General features: G+C 49.9%; 1 protein-coding gene across 5 annotated transcripts in view; it reads right to left on the minus strand.

Annotated features, from left to right (window-relative positions):
• Positions 1-6,170: 6,170 nt before the first annotated feature.
• The window catches only part of Mbp (myelin basic protein), a 124,867-nt gene continuing 113,279 nt past the window's right edge, over positions 6,171-17,758 (minus strand). For 3 of the 5 annotated variants that reach the window (XM_005373102.2, XM_013511536.1, XM_013511530.1), the window contains 2 exons: positions 17,193-17,309; positions 6,171-7,726 (listed from right to left, as the gene is read on the minus strand). In XM_005373102.2, the coding sequence (XP_005373159.1) occupies positions 7,682-7,726; positions 17,193-17,309 (162 nt within the window). In that variant the 3' untranslated portion in view covers positions 6,171-7,681. The remainder of the gene's footprint in view (positions 7,727-17,192; positions 17,310-17,758) is intronic. The other 2 variants (XM_013511546.1, XM_013511541.1) reach the window with 1 other exon arrangement.

Below are 17,758 nucleotides of genomic sequence, written 5' to 3' on the forward strand. Positions count from 1 at the left end.
ATTACCTTCCACACACGCTTGTGCACCGAGGAGCACACGCAGTTACTCCATTTCGTGCTGGCTGCCTACCCAGAGGCACGTCACAGTTTCTTACACGGATGACTAATAAATATGTAAAGCACTAAGAAAAAATTCATTAGTACAAATGTCAGGAGCAATACACAGTAATTATAGAAGATTTTACTATTTAATCTTTTTCTATATGTAACACTACAGCATGAAGACTTTTGTATTGAATCAAGATTTGTATATTTGACAAGTTCTAAAATGCCATAGTGATTGTTCTTGAGTCACTACTGAAGAAAATGTAAAGTTAATTTTTTAATTTACAGAAGACTTCTCTTTTTATCTTTAGAATTGTCTCATGGTCTATTTATACATTGGATGATATTTATTTAATCCAATTTTGTATTAGAAATGGATAGTTATGCCAGAAGCCACTGTGCTGGCTTTTAAAAATAATAAAAATAGTTTTTGTATTATTTTAAAACTCTTGTATATTATTGGGGCTTGGGGCGAGTGATGACCATGGCAGGTCCTTTTCTCTGGCTAATTCATCTGCTATGGGTCAGCACTGCCTGCCAGTGCCGAGTCTATAGCAAGTCAGACCCAGGCTGCAGTGGCCCAAGCCGTGCAGCTGTCTTCCCTCCGGGGAGACTCGGCCTCCTGTGTTGTCTGAAGGCCACTTAGGAGTGGCTGTGAAAATCAAGCCTGCTGTCATTTTGCCTGTTTCCGATGTAGGTAGGATTTGGGACTTTCCCAGAAGCACCAGTAGTGTGAGCTCACAGCCTCTAGCTCTTTAGTATATCAATGTATTTTACTGTGTGTCACCTTTCCAGGGATTTTAGTTTATGACGGTTCTCCTGTTCAAGTAACAGGGACACCTGTGTCTCGGGTCACCTTCCTGTCACAGGGTAGGGATAGAGATGCTAAAGTCTCCACCTCCATCCTTGAGGCTTGTTTGTAGGAAGCTTCTCACTTGACAGCTTTTGAAATGTAGGTAGGGGAAGGGTGCTTGTTCTACTTGGCAGATTGTAGAACATTGTTTCCACTACAACAGTTGTCCTGACGTTTAGAATGGTTTTATAAGATGAGCTTCTTGGTTAGAAAGTATTGAGTGTTCTCCTTGAAACCCAACCAAAGACACGAGCACGCAGAGCCTGGTGTCCCATCACACTGAGGTGTGAGTTGATGGCCTGGCCTGAGGGGCAGCCTGGCCACAGGACAGGGGTCTCTGTGAAGTCAGGGCATCGCTTGTCTTCCTTCTCTGCCCCACCTTCTGTGTCCTGCTCAGCAGAAGGGCTGTGAAGTGTGGGAGGCAGCTCTTCCCTGGCCTCCCCGCTCCACATGCCTCCAGATGGTCTCTCCCGGGCTGTGCCCCTCCCAGGCTGTTCGTGGGGCACAACCTCAGAGGAAGAGGTGGCACAGGGACACTTGTGTCCTGACCAAGTTGAGCGAGACAATGTCTGGCTCTAAGGCAAAACTGACAGGCCTGCTGTCCAGACTCCAGTGGAGGAAAGACCTGGGGTTCCCCGCCCCCAAGCAGTTTCTGTGCTGCAGCGCAGTAATGGTGTGCAGGGCCCTCCAGGCCCCCTTTGTGTTGTCCCTTGGGAATTGGAGCTGGGCTTTGACAAAATGCCAATGCTCTGGCTCCTAATCATACTAAGGATGGTGAATCTCTGCCTCTCATCCAAGGGGACCGTGTCCTCTGCCAGCAGCCAGAGAAAACCAGTCAGCTTCTTGGAGTGGAAAAAGTGGAATCAAAGCTGCTTAGGCTTATTGACAGGAGATGGTCAGTTCATTCCAGGGCCCAGGGACATCCTTGGCTCAGCTCCCGATGTGAGCAGAAATGTATTCGTCCCATCTGTAGTGTCCTTGCTATCATTGAGAGCTTTTACTGTTGACTAGAACCTTCACTGAATCCTAGTCCCTGAGGAAAGCACACCCCATATACAGTGTCCCACAGCCTCCATTCTACCAAAAACACCTGTCCCCGTTTCGTTATGCTGCCCACCCAAGAGAGATGGCTTTATGCTATGGTCTTGTAACCGGTACAGGGCAAACCTTGGTTCTCCTAGTAACCAGTCTCCACCGGGAAAGCATTCCTACCCTTAACTTACAGCAGCTCTTTTGATATTTGCTCAGCCAGCATTCTGTGGAGTCTTGTGTGGAGATGGGCTACAGCCAGCTGTCTGCTTCAAGATACGCTACTTGCAGTTCTAAGTTCCTTTCTAACCTTCCTCAAGGTTAATAATCCAAAATCTTCATTCACTGTACAACCTTTGAAAAATTATTTACCTACTTATCAAGCAATACTGGGGATTGAATTCAGGGCCTTTGCACTGAGTTACACCCTCAGCCATTATTATTATTGTTACTACTACTAGTACTATTACTACTACTGCTACTTTTCTTTTGAGACAGAGTCTCGCTAAGTCATATAGTTGCACAGGCTGGCCCTTACAGTCTTGATCTTCCTTCTTTGCCTCCCAGAGTGCAGGGATTATAGGCATGTGCCATCATGCCCAGCTATATTCTTGAAGCAGCCTTAAAGTTATGAAACAGTTGAAAGAATGATAAAAAGACTTTCTGTATATAGTCACAGGTATGTATCTGTGGGTTCCACATCCTCAGATTCAACTAGCCATTGACTGACAATATTGAAGAAAAACTTGCATTTGTACTGAAATATCTAGAGACTTTTCTCTGGCTTACAGAGCATAGCAACTGTTTACATAGCATCGACAGTGTCTTGGATATCTAAGTAATTGAGAGGTGACAAGATATACAAGAGGATGTGTGTAGGTCACAGGCAAATATGACACCGGTGTGGGTAAGAGAATTGAGCATCTGTGGGTTTGGTGTCTTTGGAGCTATAGAGCCAGTGCCACGTGGATGAAGAAAGATGACTGTCTTTGTCGCCTGAGACCCCCGTTCAAACATTACACCATGTCTGAGCAGTAATGTCTTCATGGCACAGTTGCACGGCATGGGGCCTGCATTGCACCCAGCTGTCACGTCCCTCGGATCACACTGGCTCAGCTTTTGTTACCCTTGGCTCACACTGCCTTGATATTTCTGAGAGGCTTAGGCTAGGCACTGAACACGTCGTTCATCTTGCGCTTTGTGGTTCGGACAGGCCATCTATTCCAGTTGTACCTTACCAGGGCGACAGGAGGCTGTCTGTCCCAGTTATGATGCTGATAATGCTAATCACTTGGTTGAGGCAGTGCCAGATCTCCTCCCTGAAGCCACTTCCCTATTTGTAACCGAAACATATTTTGTAAGACACTTTGAGACCATGCAGTTGTGGTCTTCTTCCATTCTCACCCCCACGTTAGCGTCCTGTCGTCCTCCCCATTCAGTGACTGGAGGACTATCTGTGATTCTCTAGTTGTATTGCTCCTGCAATTACTAGTCAGCATTCTCCTTTCAGGGAAGTCCCCCTCATTTGTTTATTCTTCTGTTAGTATTGGTTTAGGGGCGTAGCTCCTCTTTTATCCCACTGGTTACAACCCATTAGGGTATTTACTTTGATGGTCAATCAGATTTGGCCAATAGGAGCACCTTTAGGGCATATTTTTAGTCCTTTTGATACAGTCCCATGATTCCTTGAGCCCTTTTTACTTATTTTCTGACACAGTAAATTGTTTTCCCAGCCCTTGGCTCAGCTCTTTCTCCGAGAAGCCCGGGGTCTCTCTAGTGGAGATTGGTATTTAGAAACAAAAGGCTGAGTGGTGATGGGTACTTATGGCCACCGAACAGGCAGGCAGAGCTGGGGATGCCGTGTGTGTGTGTGTGTGTGTGTGTGTGTGTGTGTGTGTGTGTGTACATGCATACACGTGCGTGCCCCCACTGTCTGCATCTGTGTGCAGCACCTATGTCTCTGTTGATCCCGATTCACACAGGTGGCCCACACCTCCAACACCACATTTCCTGTATCTTCTCTCTGTATCTGCTTTCCTGTCCAATGGGGAGGCACCTGGTGCTACTACCACTATCTGCATATTTATTTAGCTGGATTTCATGGCCCAAAAAATGTGTTCTTATAATATCGATGTATGACTTTTTATTTTAAATAAAAAAGATACCTGCTTTCTCTTATTACCTCTCTTTGAAGTTCTTACCCTATTTTTAAAGGACATTTTATCCTTTGGAAAGCATAAGGTTTTATGCTACTGAAATATAGAAACCATTGTCAGTGAGTCCTGTGTGACCTACTCTTGTCACAAATGTACTTAGGAATGTTAGGTCTAGTCATTTTTTCTAATAAAGATTCTTAATTGGTCTTCCCAAAAAGTAAAAGAAGGAAGATGGGGGGGAGGGGGAGAAACCCAATTGTGTCCCCCAGATTCACGCCCAGAGTTACTGTCTTTAGAGTCAAGGGCATTAGGAAGATCGTTAAGATTAAGCAAAGTCACGAGGTAGGGCCCTAGTCCAACAAGACTGGCATCATGTGAGGAAGAGACACTAGCGATCTCCCTCAGTCACGTGAGGACACGGAGAAGACACCATGTGCACGGAGGGTCTTGCCAGAAGCCAGCCCTGCTGGCACCTGCACTTGGAGTGTGGCCTTGGAATTCTGGGAAGATAAAGCTGCTTGCTTTGAGGCTGTTTGTGGTACTGGTTTGGCAGCCCTGGGAGGCTCACTGAACACCAAACTCAATGACTGGCTTAGCTCTCCTTTTTGTGTCTCTCTTACAAATTCCCAATTCCAGTGAGTCATTCACAGCTTATAAAGTCACGGCACTGTGCAGTAACGTGCATCTGCTGACCTCCCTCAGCTCCTCCACCATCCGCTCTGGCCCTTCCTTCACCCTCTGTTCTGAGCCATGTCTGGGGCCTCATGGCCCAGGTCCGCTGCCCACACCCAGCACTCTCTCCTCTGGTGCACTGGCACCCACACTCCTTGGTCTGGGTTGAGTGGCACGGGCAGAGGTGCAAGCTGATTGGAAACACGACAACACAGTAGCTGGGGATCCTGCACTTGCAGCCCTCATGGTGCCCCTGGACCACAGCAGTGCTTAAGGCCCACGCCGTGAGAGGCACGAGAGGGACTGTATCTGCAGGAGTCCAAAGCCCTTCTCACAGAGCTTCTTAGTCAGTGCGAAGGGGAGATATGTCAGCCTCTCTAGATGTGTGCACAGGGAGAGCACAGCTCTGGGCTCACTTTCTTTGCTTTGTGTATTTAAAAAAAAAAAAAACATATATATATATATATAATATGAATACTTCATTATCGTGGCAAATGCTACATTAAAATATGCCCTTGGTTTATGATTTCATACATTTCCTACATGTATAAGATGAAATTAGATGTGTCAATGAAAGAACACAACGTTATAAAGTGTGATTATCTTTGCACAGTTTCCTGCATCCCTCCCTTGGGAGTGGTTTTGGTAGAAGGGAAGAGGGAGGGGGGAGGCACGGTTCTGAGTCAGTCAACTGTGCTTGCAGTATGAAAATGGCACCGCCCCCCAAATGGGTACATTCCGAGCTCCTGTGTCTCTGTACTCAGGTTATTTTGTCAAGGGTGGGGTCAATATGCCCCAGAAAAAGGGGCTTCTGCAATCCCAGTCATTCTAGAGCAGGGCTCACAAATGAGGACAGTTTCTCAGCAGCTACCGAGAACAGAACCAATGGTTCTGTTAAAAGCAACACATGATGTAAAAGAGCTTTTCAGCTTATCTGTTTGAAAAAAAAAGTCCTGTAACCAAAGGCAACTGTAATCAAAAGAAAAAAACCACTTAATGGTGTCATTCTCTGTGCCAGAGAAAATGTGACAGCGTAACTTTTTCAGGGCTCCTCGGTTCGCATTTATACTGGTGTTTACACTGGCAAAACAAGATGTAAAGACTTTAAAGCATGTCTTCAAGGCTGGGGCATAGCTCTGGGGTAGAGCACTTGCCTAGCACTCACGAGTCCCTTGGTAAAAGGAAGCGTGTCTTCAGATTAATAGAAACTTCTTTTCCCCCTGAGCTGGCAGGTCAGCGCCTTGACAATCACCGCACTCCACTGTGTATTAGTGTGGAACCATCTGGTGACAGTGCCCTCTAGAGCTCGGGACTCATGACCAGAGGACACACACACCAACGTCAGCTCCTGAGACAGGACCAGCACCTGCCATGTGCTCACATTCTACAAATCAAAACACAAACTAAGACACCCAGGCAGAGAGTATTGCAAGTTTATTATTTCATTTCAATATTGACGAACAGTATGTGGGCCCATGGCCCCGTTTTGCAGCCCCTGCTGCCCGGACGTAGCCACAGGTGAGTTCACTCAGCCGATATCAGTGTAGAGGGCGAGTGCTCATTCGAAAATTTGGAGGGTTTATTTCCAGAATTTTGTTCCCTTCTTCTAATATATTAATAGGTATTACTTTAAACCCACACTAAACATTTGGAATTAGAACGGGATTAAAAGATGTATTCTGACATTATGTAGACTATTTACTCCTCACCTTGGTTCTAAGGGAGAATGGTGCAGTGTGGGAGTCTCAGGAAGGTTTCTGAAGATGAGCTAAATCAAAAGGCAGGAGTCAGTGGGTTAGCAGGAGACACCGGGAGTCAGCAGAAGTTAGAAGAGGGTCGATGCAGAGGCTTCTCGCAGCCCTGTGTCTCTGTTAGTGATTCGAGGAGGGGCACTCTCCAAGGTCACTCGCTAAGGAAGGTCACTTATAGGACAGGAAGCTATCTTTTCATTGCTCGTTAGTGTGTGCCGGTGAACACTGCCATTGTGAGCTACGCATGGTGGTCACACTCAACATCAAGAAGTGACCAAGGACACCATGAGGACACTCAGAGAACTCCTGCAGTCCCACTCTGAGATGCACCATCTCCCTGGACTCTCCGCCTGGGCTCTGGTGGGGAAACGGGGTTCTTGATTGTGGCTGTCGAGGTGGCTGCTGTGCAGAGCGACAGTGCCATCCGGAGGCCACACGAGCCGCATCTTCAGCATCTAATCTCCCACAGTCCCGTTTCCCATTTGGGGCCATCGCCCAGCCCATCTGCCTCCTTTCCCTCCCTCTGCCACGCTCGAGTTCAGCTGGTGGGGTGTGGGGCAGTCGGCCCGGGCCCCCTCTGCGCTGCCCCACACTGGACTCTCACAGCTGCCCAGCCCGCGTCCACATACCGAAGCTCCCTTGTGTCGAAGCCACTCCTTGACTGTCTAATCCTGTTAGGAAAAATAAAATGTGCTCTAGGTGAGAGAATGGCAGGGAAAGAAAACAAAGGAAGCTTGGATCATAACAGTCGCCCCACGCCCGTGTTCTCTGGTTTCACGGTGCTGTTTCTCAATGGCAGTGTCGGCAAAAGCTCGGGGGATGCCCCATAAGGGTGAAAACAGGTCCGAGGATGGAGGGAGGTGAACTGGGAGGGGCGCCTGTGCACTGGGACCTGCGGAGAATGGCCTGGTGTGCAATGGGCGGGGAGGGCCCGGGGGAAACGCCATCCTCATCAGAAAAGACAGTTTTCACCAGATCTGTCTTCATCTTCTCTATTTGACTGTTGGCTGGAAGTGCCGTAGGTTGCTGTGTGCCTGGCCCACTGTGTGCACAATGCAGCAGGATTAGGTGACAGGTGATCTGCGCTAGCTAGCTAATTGATGCAGGTGGAATTAAAGTTTAAGGCAATTAGATTAAGAAGCTGAGGACAGGACTCGGTAAGGATCAGGCAGGGGTTCAGCGTCTCGCCATGGGAGATCCAGAGCGGCTGTCTCTTCCTCCCTAGGAAAAGGCAGAGACAGAGTTAGGAGAGCTGCTATGGCCTGTCCCCACTGAGTGTCACTCTGCCCACCAACATGCCCTGTCTGTGGTCACCTGACTGCCAGTCACCTGGGACTCTCCTCTGCACCTGCACCACAAAGCAAACTTTTCTTTTCCCCCTCAGACTCTCCTTTAGCAAGTGCTCGTTGCAGCTGCAGAACCACACAGTAGAAGCACTTGAGCTGGGGTTGCAGGACAGCTCACGGCTGGTGCCTGCTCTGATTGCATTTCTGTGGGTGGATGCTCTCTGGATCGCTGTGCTTTGTAGGAGCACTTCATTTCTCCAGCTAGAGAGCCCAAGGTAATGGAGGGATGCTGTGAACTGACACAGGAATGATGACATACTGGGAGAGATTTAGTGGGATGTGCCCCAGAAAAGAACCCAGCAAGGCCGTGGCTCTCCTGGCACAATGTCTCCGTGTTCCTCTCCTGTGCACCATGCCGAGATAAGTCATTCACACAGAGCGATATCCACACTGATGGAGAGAGCCTGAAGACCACACATTGCTGTGGATTTCTGGACTGCAGTGATCTCTCACCTATCTCGGGAGTTAGAGAACCCCGTGATAGGTGAAAATCCATGAAGTAGCAGCATTATATTTATTTTATTATTTATGTATATTTTAAGGCTTTATAAACCCTTCCCACACTGCTATAAACCTTTCCCACTCTCTTATTAACCTTTCCCACACTCTTATTAACCTTTCCCACACTCTTATAAACACTTCATATGTTCTTAAATACTTTCTACACTCTTAAACCTATGCAATTTTAGCAACATGTAAAATGCTATATGGGTACTCATCAGTGAGGTATACTACAACGTGAATGATGAAGATCATGAATTACTGTAAGTACAGTTTTTTTAAAAACCCGCGATACAGTGAAGCCGCAATAAGTGAATCGCAACATAGCAAGGGACGACTGTAATACAATTTGCAATGGAAAGGAGAAGAGTGGGCAGTTAGATTGAGTGGGAGCCCAGGTGGGCCGTGGTGGGAGGGGAGCTGGGTGTGGGCTTTGCTGGAGAAGCTGAGCTGGTTTGTTACACCCAGTGTCCCTCAGACTGACCTGGGGGAACTGTACTGCTCTGGGTGGAGTCATTTCTCTCTCTTTTTTTTTTGTATTCAAATTTTATTCTCTTTCTCCTTGGCTTTTCCTTTCTTTTCTCAGGTTGTGGATGAAAAATTGACCTATCAAAGATTTTGCTTGGACTGGGAGCCCTCAGGAGGCAATGGATAACAGAAAGATGCTGTGCATAGCATTCAGGCCTGCACTGTGGTCACCTGGCCTGCTGCTTCTGTGCACTCAGGGTTACTCATGATACAGGCTGAGGCCAAAGATACTTGTAGAGCAGTAAGCAGATTAAGACATGGGTGCTCACTCCATGGACTTTACTCTTCCCCACCTACATGTGGAAAGCTAAAGAGCTTCTGTGTGTTGACTGCATCATCTAAGAAATGTTTTCACAACTGAAAATGTTTGAAGTTCAGCCTTTCAGGCAAGCAATCATCTAGTGATCCTTCCCCTCCCTAGGAAAGCCACCTTCCCAGGGGTCTGCGAGGCCAGAGACTCAGGAGCAGGAGTCCTTGTCCGCCTGGAGCAGCTGGACTGTGCCTGAGACTCTACCTCACATCCTAAAGGCTGGCCTCTGTCCCCTTGAGGAGCTTTGTTCCTGGAAAGTTGTGTAAACAGTGTTTTACAAAGCACAGCCCAACTGAGCTGGAGTGGAAAGGTTCACGGCATACAGCTAAGATGAGGGACTTACTACTCTGACTCTTTGACGCTTCTTTGGAATGAAGTGCTAGACCTATGATGTTACTCTCTATCACTGCCCCCACCATTCATTGAGAACCTACTAGGAACAAAACTTCACTCATCTGTTTTCCCTTTTGTACTCACAGCCAGCCCTCGAGTATATGCTCTTATCTTCATTTTATAGTTGAGGGGTCAAAGGGTCAGAGGGGCTGAGTCATTTTCCCAAAGTCAACCAGCAGGCAGAAGGGACCCAGGAGGGGAAGTGGCAACATGGTGGCTTCTGTCTCACCTTTCCCTCTTTGTGCTTTGCACCTGTGTGTGCCATCTGACCTGTGCTTGTGGGCCCTGGCTCCTCCTTCCTCCTGAGGGCAGGAAGCTAACAGGCCCCACGGCAAGCACGCACCCACTGCTCCTCCCAGGCGACACCCACAGCTGCAGAGAACACTCCAGGAGGCAGAAGTTCCCTTTCTGCACTTGGGAATAAGACACGGTTCCCAAGTTACAGAAGGACCTGACGGTTCTGTCAACTCCAGTCCTGATGGCAGTACTGGATGCCAAATCAGAGCCCACACCCAGGTGCCCACTTCCAGCAGTGTGAGAAGAGCAGGGCACAGCAGCAGTCTCAGTGACAGTAAGTGCCATAGGGTCCCTGACATGGCCACCTGCGTGCCGCCAACCCTCCTCCGCGTCGCTGGGGGGGCTTTTCAAAGAAACACACTGTCCTTGTCAATGCATCCCGCCATTTGATCACAGGAGGTCAGCTATACACTTGGGCATTTTATGTAGTAAAGTTTAATTGTAACCATATGCATTCAAATTTGTTTACATTTGCTAAAGTTTCCCTTGAACTATAATAGAAACTTTTAAAAATTTTACAAATCTTACAGAAAGAACTTCAGGGGAAAACTTCAGCATACTTAAGAAAACGAGCTGCACTTACTACGTTACCTATGCATAAGAAATGTGTGGCTTTCAGCACAGCTGTTCTGTGCTATGGGCCATGGCCAGCTCCGGCCATCAAGCATCTGGCAGGACCAGTGGGCAACTCTTACACATGTCACCAAGGACCACGTATTCCAGGCAGAGCCTCTGAACCGGCCGGGCCTCTGTCCCCTGAGCATGGCTCGATCTCAGCAGGTCTGACACTCGCTAGGTTGCGGGCAGTGATTAGTGGTGCAGATCGGACAGGCCCACATTTCTCGGAGGAGTGCAGTTACAGGACAGCCTGGGAAATGGGGCAGGTGCCAGCATGTGGGGCTCTTGGGTATAGATGTGGTGGTCTGGGGCACCCAGGCATGGGTTGGGTGCCCAGGGGGTTCAGGGAGGGTGATCTCCTGGCCAGTGCTGAGGTCACTCAGAGACACTGATGTTCTACACCCTGCCATTGTCCCATCCACCCAAGGCAGAGTGTATCAGGAAGGTCCTCTTGCTTGAATATTTGGGTTGACTTTCTTTTCTTACCTGAATTGCCTTGGGGTGTACCTTGAGTTCTGAATCCTGCCTACACCTTCCCTGACATAAAGACGGCAGCGGCTCAGTTCCTTTTCACTCATGGCGCACGTTTGAGGCTCTTCCTGACCAACTTTCCCCAGAAGCAGGGCCATGCTGTGTATCACCTGTGTGTGGCCCACAGAGCCTCTCAGGGCCAGGCTGAGACACAGACACACACGCACCATGGACACATCTTGACTTCTGGGCAGACAGCAGCTCACACACACACAACACGTGGAACTAAAGATTAGGTGGCCAAATTCAACAACCATTTGTGCTGCACTCCAGATCATTTGTCCACATATTTTAAAACCCTGATGTCTGGATCAGCAACTAGGAAGTGTGAGCAAGGAGGTCAGAGTTTCCTATCAGTAACAGTTTGATGAAGGAATCGTCTGTACCTCCACCTCCAGGGTGCCCGGGGCTCAGTGTCACAGGGACAAGGCAAGAGCATAGATCTTTAAGTGAATAAATCTCATGGCAGACATGAGCAACCCACATACAGTGGAGCCCTTTTGGGTCAAACCGAGTTGGCTGCAAGCCCAGTGGACATTTCCAGATCAGGCCAGGCAACCCCAGACTCCTTTCTCATCAGCAGTAACACCTGAGACCTGAAGCCGCAGAAACTTAGCTTCCTAAACACACGGCAGCCAGAACTTGAGGACACATAGCGGAAAAGCTGTACGCGGAATAAGGGTCAGGAGTGCGTCTGTCACACCTGGATCCCAGCCCAGGAGACTGGATGCTGCCATCAGGGTGCAAGGACATGCTCATATCTCCATTGCCCTCACAGTCCGCCCTTCCTCGTCTGCAGGAGCGCATGCGGGAATGCTAACTTCTCACCACAACAGACAATAAGGGAATTGTTCAAGACTTGAATTTTTGTTGACCCTGTGTTGTAGGTCATAGATTTATGCTTTACTGTCCTAACCGATGAACTCCAATTTGCTGGCTTCTGTCTTCCTCATTGTGTGTCTCTGGGTGGGTGAGGAGGCTGACTTTGCAGAGCCTCCTAAGTAATTATAGTAGTGATTTTTTCATATCAGCACATCGCGCAGGGGAGCAGCTCCCTCGTCTGTTCACGAGTGAGTGAAAATGGCACCTCCGGCTGTTGTAACAACAGGTTAAGTAGGGACAGCAGTTCGGACTGTGTTCATTCGGTGACAGCGACGGCCATCAGTAATGACCTCAGATGCAGGGACAGAAAGTTCTTCCTCAGAGCCCTGACCCAGGGCGGGGAGCTGTCTCCTGTGAAAGGCGGTGACTTATCTCACTCGGCTCCCTGAAATGTGCATGTATCAATCGCCAAACCCCTTAGTGGGTAGGTATAAACCCCAAGGCCTCTTCTTGCATCCAGCCCAGAGAACCCCAAGTTGTCACCATGTTCCCTCGTCTCTGCCAGAGACACGTGATTGGGACTTCAACATTAGCATGCAGGTCACACCTGTCATTTAGCCCCTGGAACTGCTTGGTGCCAGATTCAGGGACAGAGTCAGGATCTGCCTTCCCAGGACACTCTCCCCACCACCCCGGGCCAGCCTGTCACCACTCCTCCTCCTGAGCCCTCCGAGGCCTTCTCCTACTCTGCTCCTCTGCCCAGAATGCTGTTCCCACCTGTGCAAGGCTGACTCCTCACGTCCTTCAAGTCTTCGCAATGAGCTGTCTGCCCCTCCTGGTCTTCCCTGCTACCCCCTCTGGTGCTGTAACCACTCTCTCACACACTGTGCGTGGTAACTCCTCATATCCTTCTCTCTTGCGGAATTTATTTTGCTCACTTTGTGGCCCTCACCCTTCTAGAACACAAGCCTGCTCCCTTCTGTCCCTTCTGCCACCTCAGGCATCTGGGCCAGGTACTCCGCCTGGCCCTCGGGTGCACACCCAGCCGGAGTCCCAGCCCCTGTGCCAGGTGGGGCTGCTTCTTGCCAGCTTGCGCCCATCCCACCAGGAGCAGAGGTCACCTGGGCTCCTCCAGAGACCCCTCCCTCTGGAGACAGTGACCACCTTAGGATGGCCCTTTCCCCAGGCTCGATGCCTCTGGCCTCTGAGCAGTTGAGACAATGCTTATGTAAACACTCTTTCTGTGCAGGGCCTGTGACCTTCCTGTGTCAGCAGCCCAGGAGACCCTTGCCTGGACATCCTTATCACCTCCACAGGCCACAACAGAGGCCAGACGAACAGAGGCCAGATGGGCCCTCTGTATACTAAGTACCCTAGAGTTAAAGTATGGGTAAAGTGGATAGACAATGAGGCCCGCTGTTGGCACAGGCTCTGGGGGCAGGTGGGTAAGGCCCTGAGGGTGGCCGTGGCAGGTGAACGGAGGCTGAACCTCAGGACGGGTTGGGCCTGGCTCCACTGCTCTTCTGACCCCATCTTCCCAGAGCTGTGGGACTTTGTCCTTGCTTGAGAGGTATGGGGCCCCAGGGAGCCCTATCCTACAAGGGCAGCCCCTGTCCATGTCCAGGGTGTCCTGGCTGTAGTACTCCAGCCCCCAGGGACATGAAGTTCCTTGGCATTGCAGAAGGCAGACTTCCTCATGCAGGAGCTTGGGGCTGGGCTCAGAATAAAAGTTGGGCTGAAGTGCCCCTCACCTGCAGGACTCCCTGGGCAGGAGGCCCACGAGACAGAGGAAAGTGGGGCACAGAGTAGACACCTGAGCTCCAGATGCCCTGCAGGCTCACACTGTGCCCTGTCCTGGATGGAGCCAAGCCCGTGGCATTGCCTTATCACTACATTTTGTTTTCTCAATGATTTTGTAAGCTAAATTGACATAGGGCCCCTGCTTTGTGAATGAAGAGTCTCAGTGTCGGCGGGCTCAGGGGCTGGGGCACTGGCTAACGAACACTGGGCCTGCGTGGGCACAAGATCCACGTAGCCTACAGCCCTCTACATCCTGGGCTTCCTGACTCCCACCACCAGGGGCCTCAGCTATCCTCCCTCCTCCCTGTGGCCTGGCTCTTGTGACTGCTCCTTTCCTCGGGGCTTCCACCAGCTGCTCCCAGGCAAGCCATCCCCTCTGCCCAGCAGGGGCCTCCTCATGGGTGGAGATCAGCCGCCCCACCTGACACCCAGTTCCAGGGAGCTGGAACTTGCTGGGTGCTGCACGCACAATGCCCCTCACAGAGTGCTGGTGCATGGAATCCACATGACTCCCTTTCGAAATACAGGCAAAGGCAAAAACACATGTGCACGCTGCCGTGACTACATGATGGGACAGAGGAAAGTCAGTAAGTGACCAAAGAGGCCAAGGAGGCTCAAAAAACATGTCAAAATAAGGCAACACGGTCCCACCAGCAAGATGAAAGAAACAGAGTGACTAAAACAGTTGACAGAGAAACATACTCAGACCGAGGTACAAACACAGCTAAAAACCAACAACTACAATGGTACATAGGAGAGGAAATAGCACAATGGGAAAGAAACAACAGTCGACTGCAAAACAGCATCTAGGAAGAGCTACAACACTGCGGCAGGATTAGAGGCAAAGATCCAAGCCAAGACCTAGTAGGTGGAGACAACCAACACAATAGGCTACACCTCAACAAGGGGGTGCATATGGAGCTTGTGGCGGCAGACAACTGGGTGCCATCATGGTAGCACTAAGGATGAACTACAGGCTCTGTGTACATGGGTGGAGGAGACAAACACGCAAAAGCAGCAAGCACAAGAGGTGAGGGTGCTTGAGGAGACAAATGCCAGAGGAGAGCCCACACATGCGTCAAGCAGAGACAAACTGGCCCTGCACATGAAGGCTAAAGCTGGGACAACTAAAAACATGAAAACAAACAAGCAGCTCTATGGTCACTGGAAGAGCTGCAACTACAAGCCAAAGAGGCAGAGAGGTGACTGCAACAGAGAGAAAGCAAACACATCAAGTACAGGTAACCCTAGAGACAACTCCATGTAACACAGAGACAAAGCTACGAGGCGCACGTGCCTCCTTTGTAAAAAGACTACACAGCTGAATCATGCGCCACAGGAAAAACATGTGACAATGGTCCAGCTGTGAGAGAAAACTAGGCGACAGGTATAGCAGCAGACAAAAACTGAATGTGCTCCTGAAAAGGCTGAGTGGAAGCCGAAGTGCTGACAAGTAAAGGCCAGTGAGACACTGAGGCCACCGCTACAAGCAGAGGAAGTAACACAGCAGAAGAGCTTGACACAGGTCAAACCCCAAAACAAAAACAAACAGGGGAGACCAGATTCAGACAGGTCACCAAAGGGGGAGAAACAAAGCACCTTAGGAAAGCTGACCAGGAAAAAAGATTTAAACAAATAGAAGAGGCCCTGACTCAGGCCCCAGCCTTAGGACTGTCAGACATTATCAAGCCTTCCTTCCCATAAGTCACGGGGTCCTGACATTGTCCAAGGACACACTTGTCAAACAGACACGGTAGCCGCAGGATGGCCCCATGCTTTGGGATGCTTGCTGCCACCATGCTGCTGATGCAGAAGGATAATAAGTTGACTTTGGGATAACAACTGGCCATCCGAGTACCACCCTCAGTTATAGCCTAGATGGCCCAGAAAGGACACCACTGGTTGTCAAATCCGAGGATGACTGGGCATCAGGGGCCCTTATGTGAAATTCCCACCATACCTCTAGGACAACACACTCTCAACCCGGCCACTTTGCTTCCAGTCAGACTAGGACCCCCTTCAGGACTGCACGATTGTGCTAAAAGGGGTCTGGCAAACAGAATGTGCAGTGGTGACTCGGCGCTGTGGTAGAGGCCCAGCCTCTGCCTCGCGGAACCTCAGCCCAGAAGACAGAACTAACCACCTTGACAAAGGCTCTTGTGCGGACAAAAGACAAAAAGGTACTGACCCAAATATAAAAAAGAGGGCTCCCAAAGGCTGGGGGAAAGAAGATAAAGCACAAAAAATTTTACAGCTTCTAGATGCTGTATGGACCCCATGGAAGTGGCCATTCTACACTGCATGGGGCACCTGAAGACTGGGGCAGTAAAAGCCAGAGAAACCCAAGACACAGACAGGGGAGTAATTGGGCTATTGATGCCCCATGAATGGGGGGCCCTAGCTATGCCCCTCATCCCAGAGCTGCCCTTCCAGAGATCCCAAATTACTCTCCAAATGAAAACATCTTGTTTGCCTGAGAAGCTAAAACATATAAAAAGGGGGTAATAAAAGTTTGCTGATGGGAGGCTCGCCATCCCAAAGTGCTGGGCACAGGTTCATAAAACAATTCCATAAGGTGCCGCACATGGGAAAGATAGCATTAAAACATTGCTAGGTCACCACTCCTACGTGCCAGGACTCGTGGCAATTGCTCCGGGACCTGCACACAAAACAACCCAGGGTAAGGGCTAACCCGGCCCCTAAGGACCCAGGAGACAGGAGCTGCCCCATGTGAAAACTTTCACAGATTTTACTAAAATTGCCTCAAGCCGGTAGCTATCCATGAAGGTTGGTGCTTGTCTGCCCCTCTCAAGATGGATAGAAGCTTTCCCTGCCCAAACAGAAAAGACAAAAAGTGACCAAGGTGCTGTTAAGAGACATCATCCCAAGATCTGCACCGCCCCCATCCTGGGGTCAGACATGGGACCCACTCTGTAGCCCAGAGAGTCGAGGAGCTCACACAGGTGTTAAAGATGAAACAAAAGTTTCACAGTCTTGCTGGTCTCTTTTCCTTTTGTTGTAATTCTCCCTCTGCCCAACAGGAGTCAACCCCACCATAACAAGGTAAACGCTAATGGCAGTGATACACTATTAAAACTTACTATACAGAAAGCATCAAAGCGGGGAATGAAGTGAGACTTACAGAGCAGCCCCCCTTGAGCCCCCCTCCCCTGCCCCAGCCATGACTTCGTGTCTGGTACAGAGAAGACTGGCAACTACATCCTGCAAACAGAGTTTCGCTCTTGCAGGATTCATAAGGCTCTGTCTTCCTTCAAGGCTAAGTTATTAACCGCTTTGTCTGGCTTCCGTACGCTCACTGCTCCCCACCCATGTTTCTGTCAGTGGTATGCAGGAGGCGGCAGTGACCCTTAGCTGGAGATTCTGGAACTTGTCTTTTAACTGAGCCTGTTTCTACTCCCTGGCCTCTGTGCTGGGATACAGTTCGGCCTGGAGACACACACAGTAAGAAAACACTGTACGTACCGAGCCCCGCCTCCCCGTGGAGGACCCCAGCCCTTCCCCAGGAGGGAAGGTACATTACCAGTTTAAAGATTTTGGAGAGCGTGCCCTGGGCATCATGGGCCCCCTTGAATCCCTTGGACTTATAGTCGGAAGCTCTGCCTCCGTAGCCAAATCCTGGTTTCTGCCCCTCGGCCCCCTGCAAGAAAAGACCAGAACTCAGTGTCCACTTGTGGTTCCCAGCAGGGAAGGACACACACTACAGATCTGGTGGGTCTCAGGAGTCACAGGCCAGATTACAAGGGGAGAGATAGGAGAGGACCCTGTTCCCAAGTCTATCAAGGTGTCACTTGTAGGGAGGTTTCTAGCATGGGTTGGAGCTATGCAGTGTGGACGGAGGCCCAAGTGTACAGTTTCACAGACCTCTAAGTGGAGTTTCCACACCCCTTTTCTCTCTGGGTGAGTTTGGGCAAGGGCTGGAAGCCCTCTAAGATCCAGTTTCCTTCTTTATAGCTGGGGCTAGCAACGGCCCTTTCTCCCCTGGGGGGATGTGAGAACACGGACCCTTAGAGGGGATGCTGCCCCAGAGTACAGCCTGCAAGCTCTCCACCTCCAAGCTCACGTCGCTGGGGGTGCTGCATGGAGAAG

The sequence above is a fragment of the Chinchilla lanigera genome, unplaced genomic scaffold (genome assembly GCF_000276665.1).
Source record: "Chinchilla lanigera isolate Chin_1 unplaced genomic scaffold, ChiLan1.0 scaffold00001, whole genome shotgun sequence".
NCBI classification, from domain to species: domain Eukaryota; kingdom Metazoa; phylum Chordata; class Mammalia; order Rodentia; family Chinchillidae; genus Chinchilla; species Chinchilla lanigera.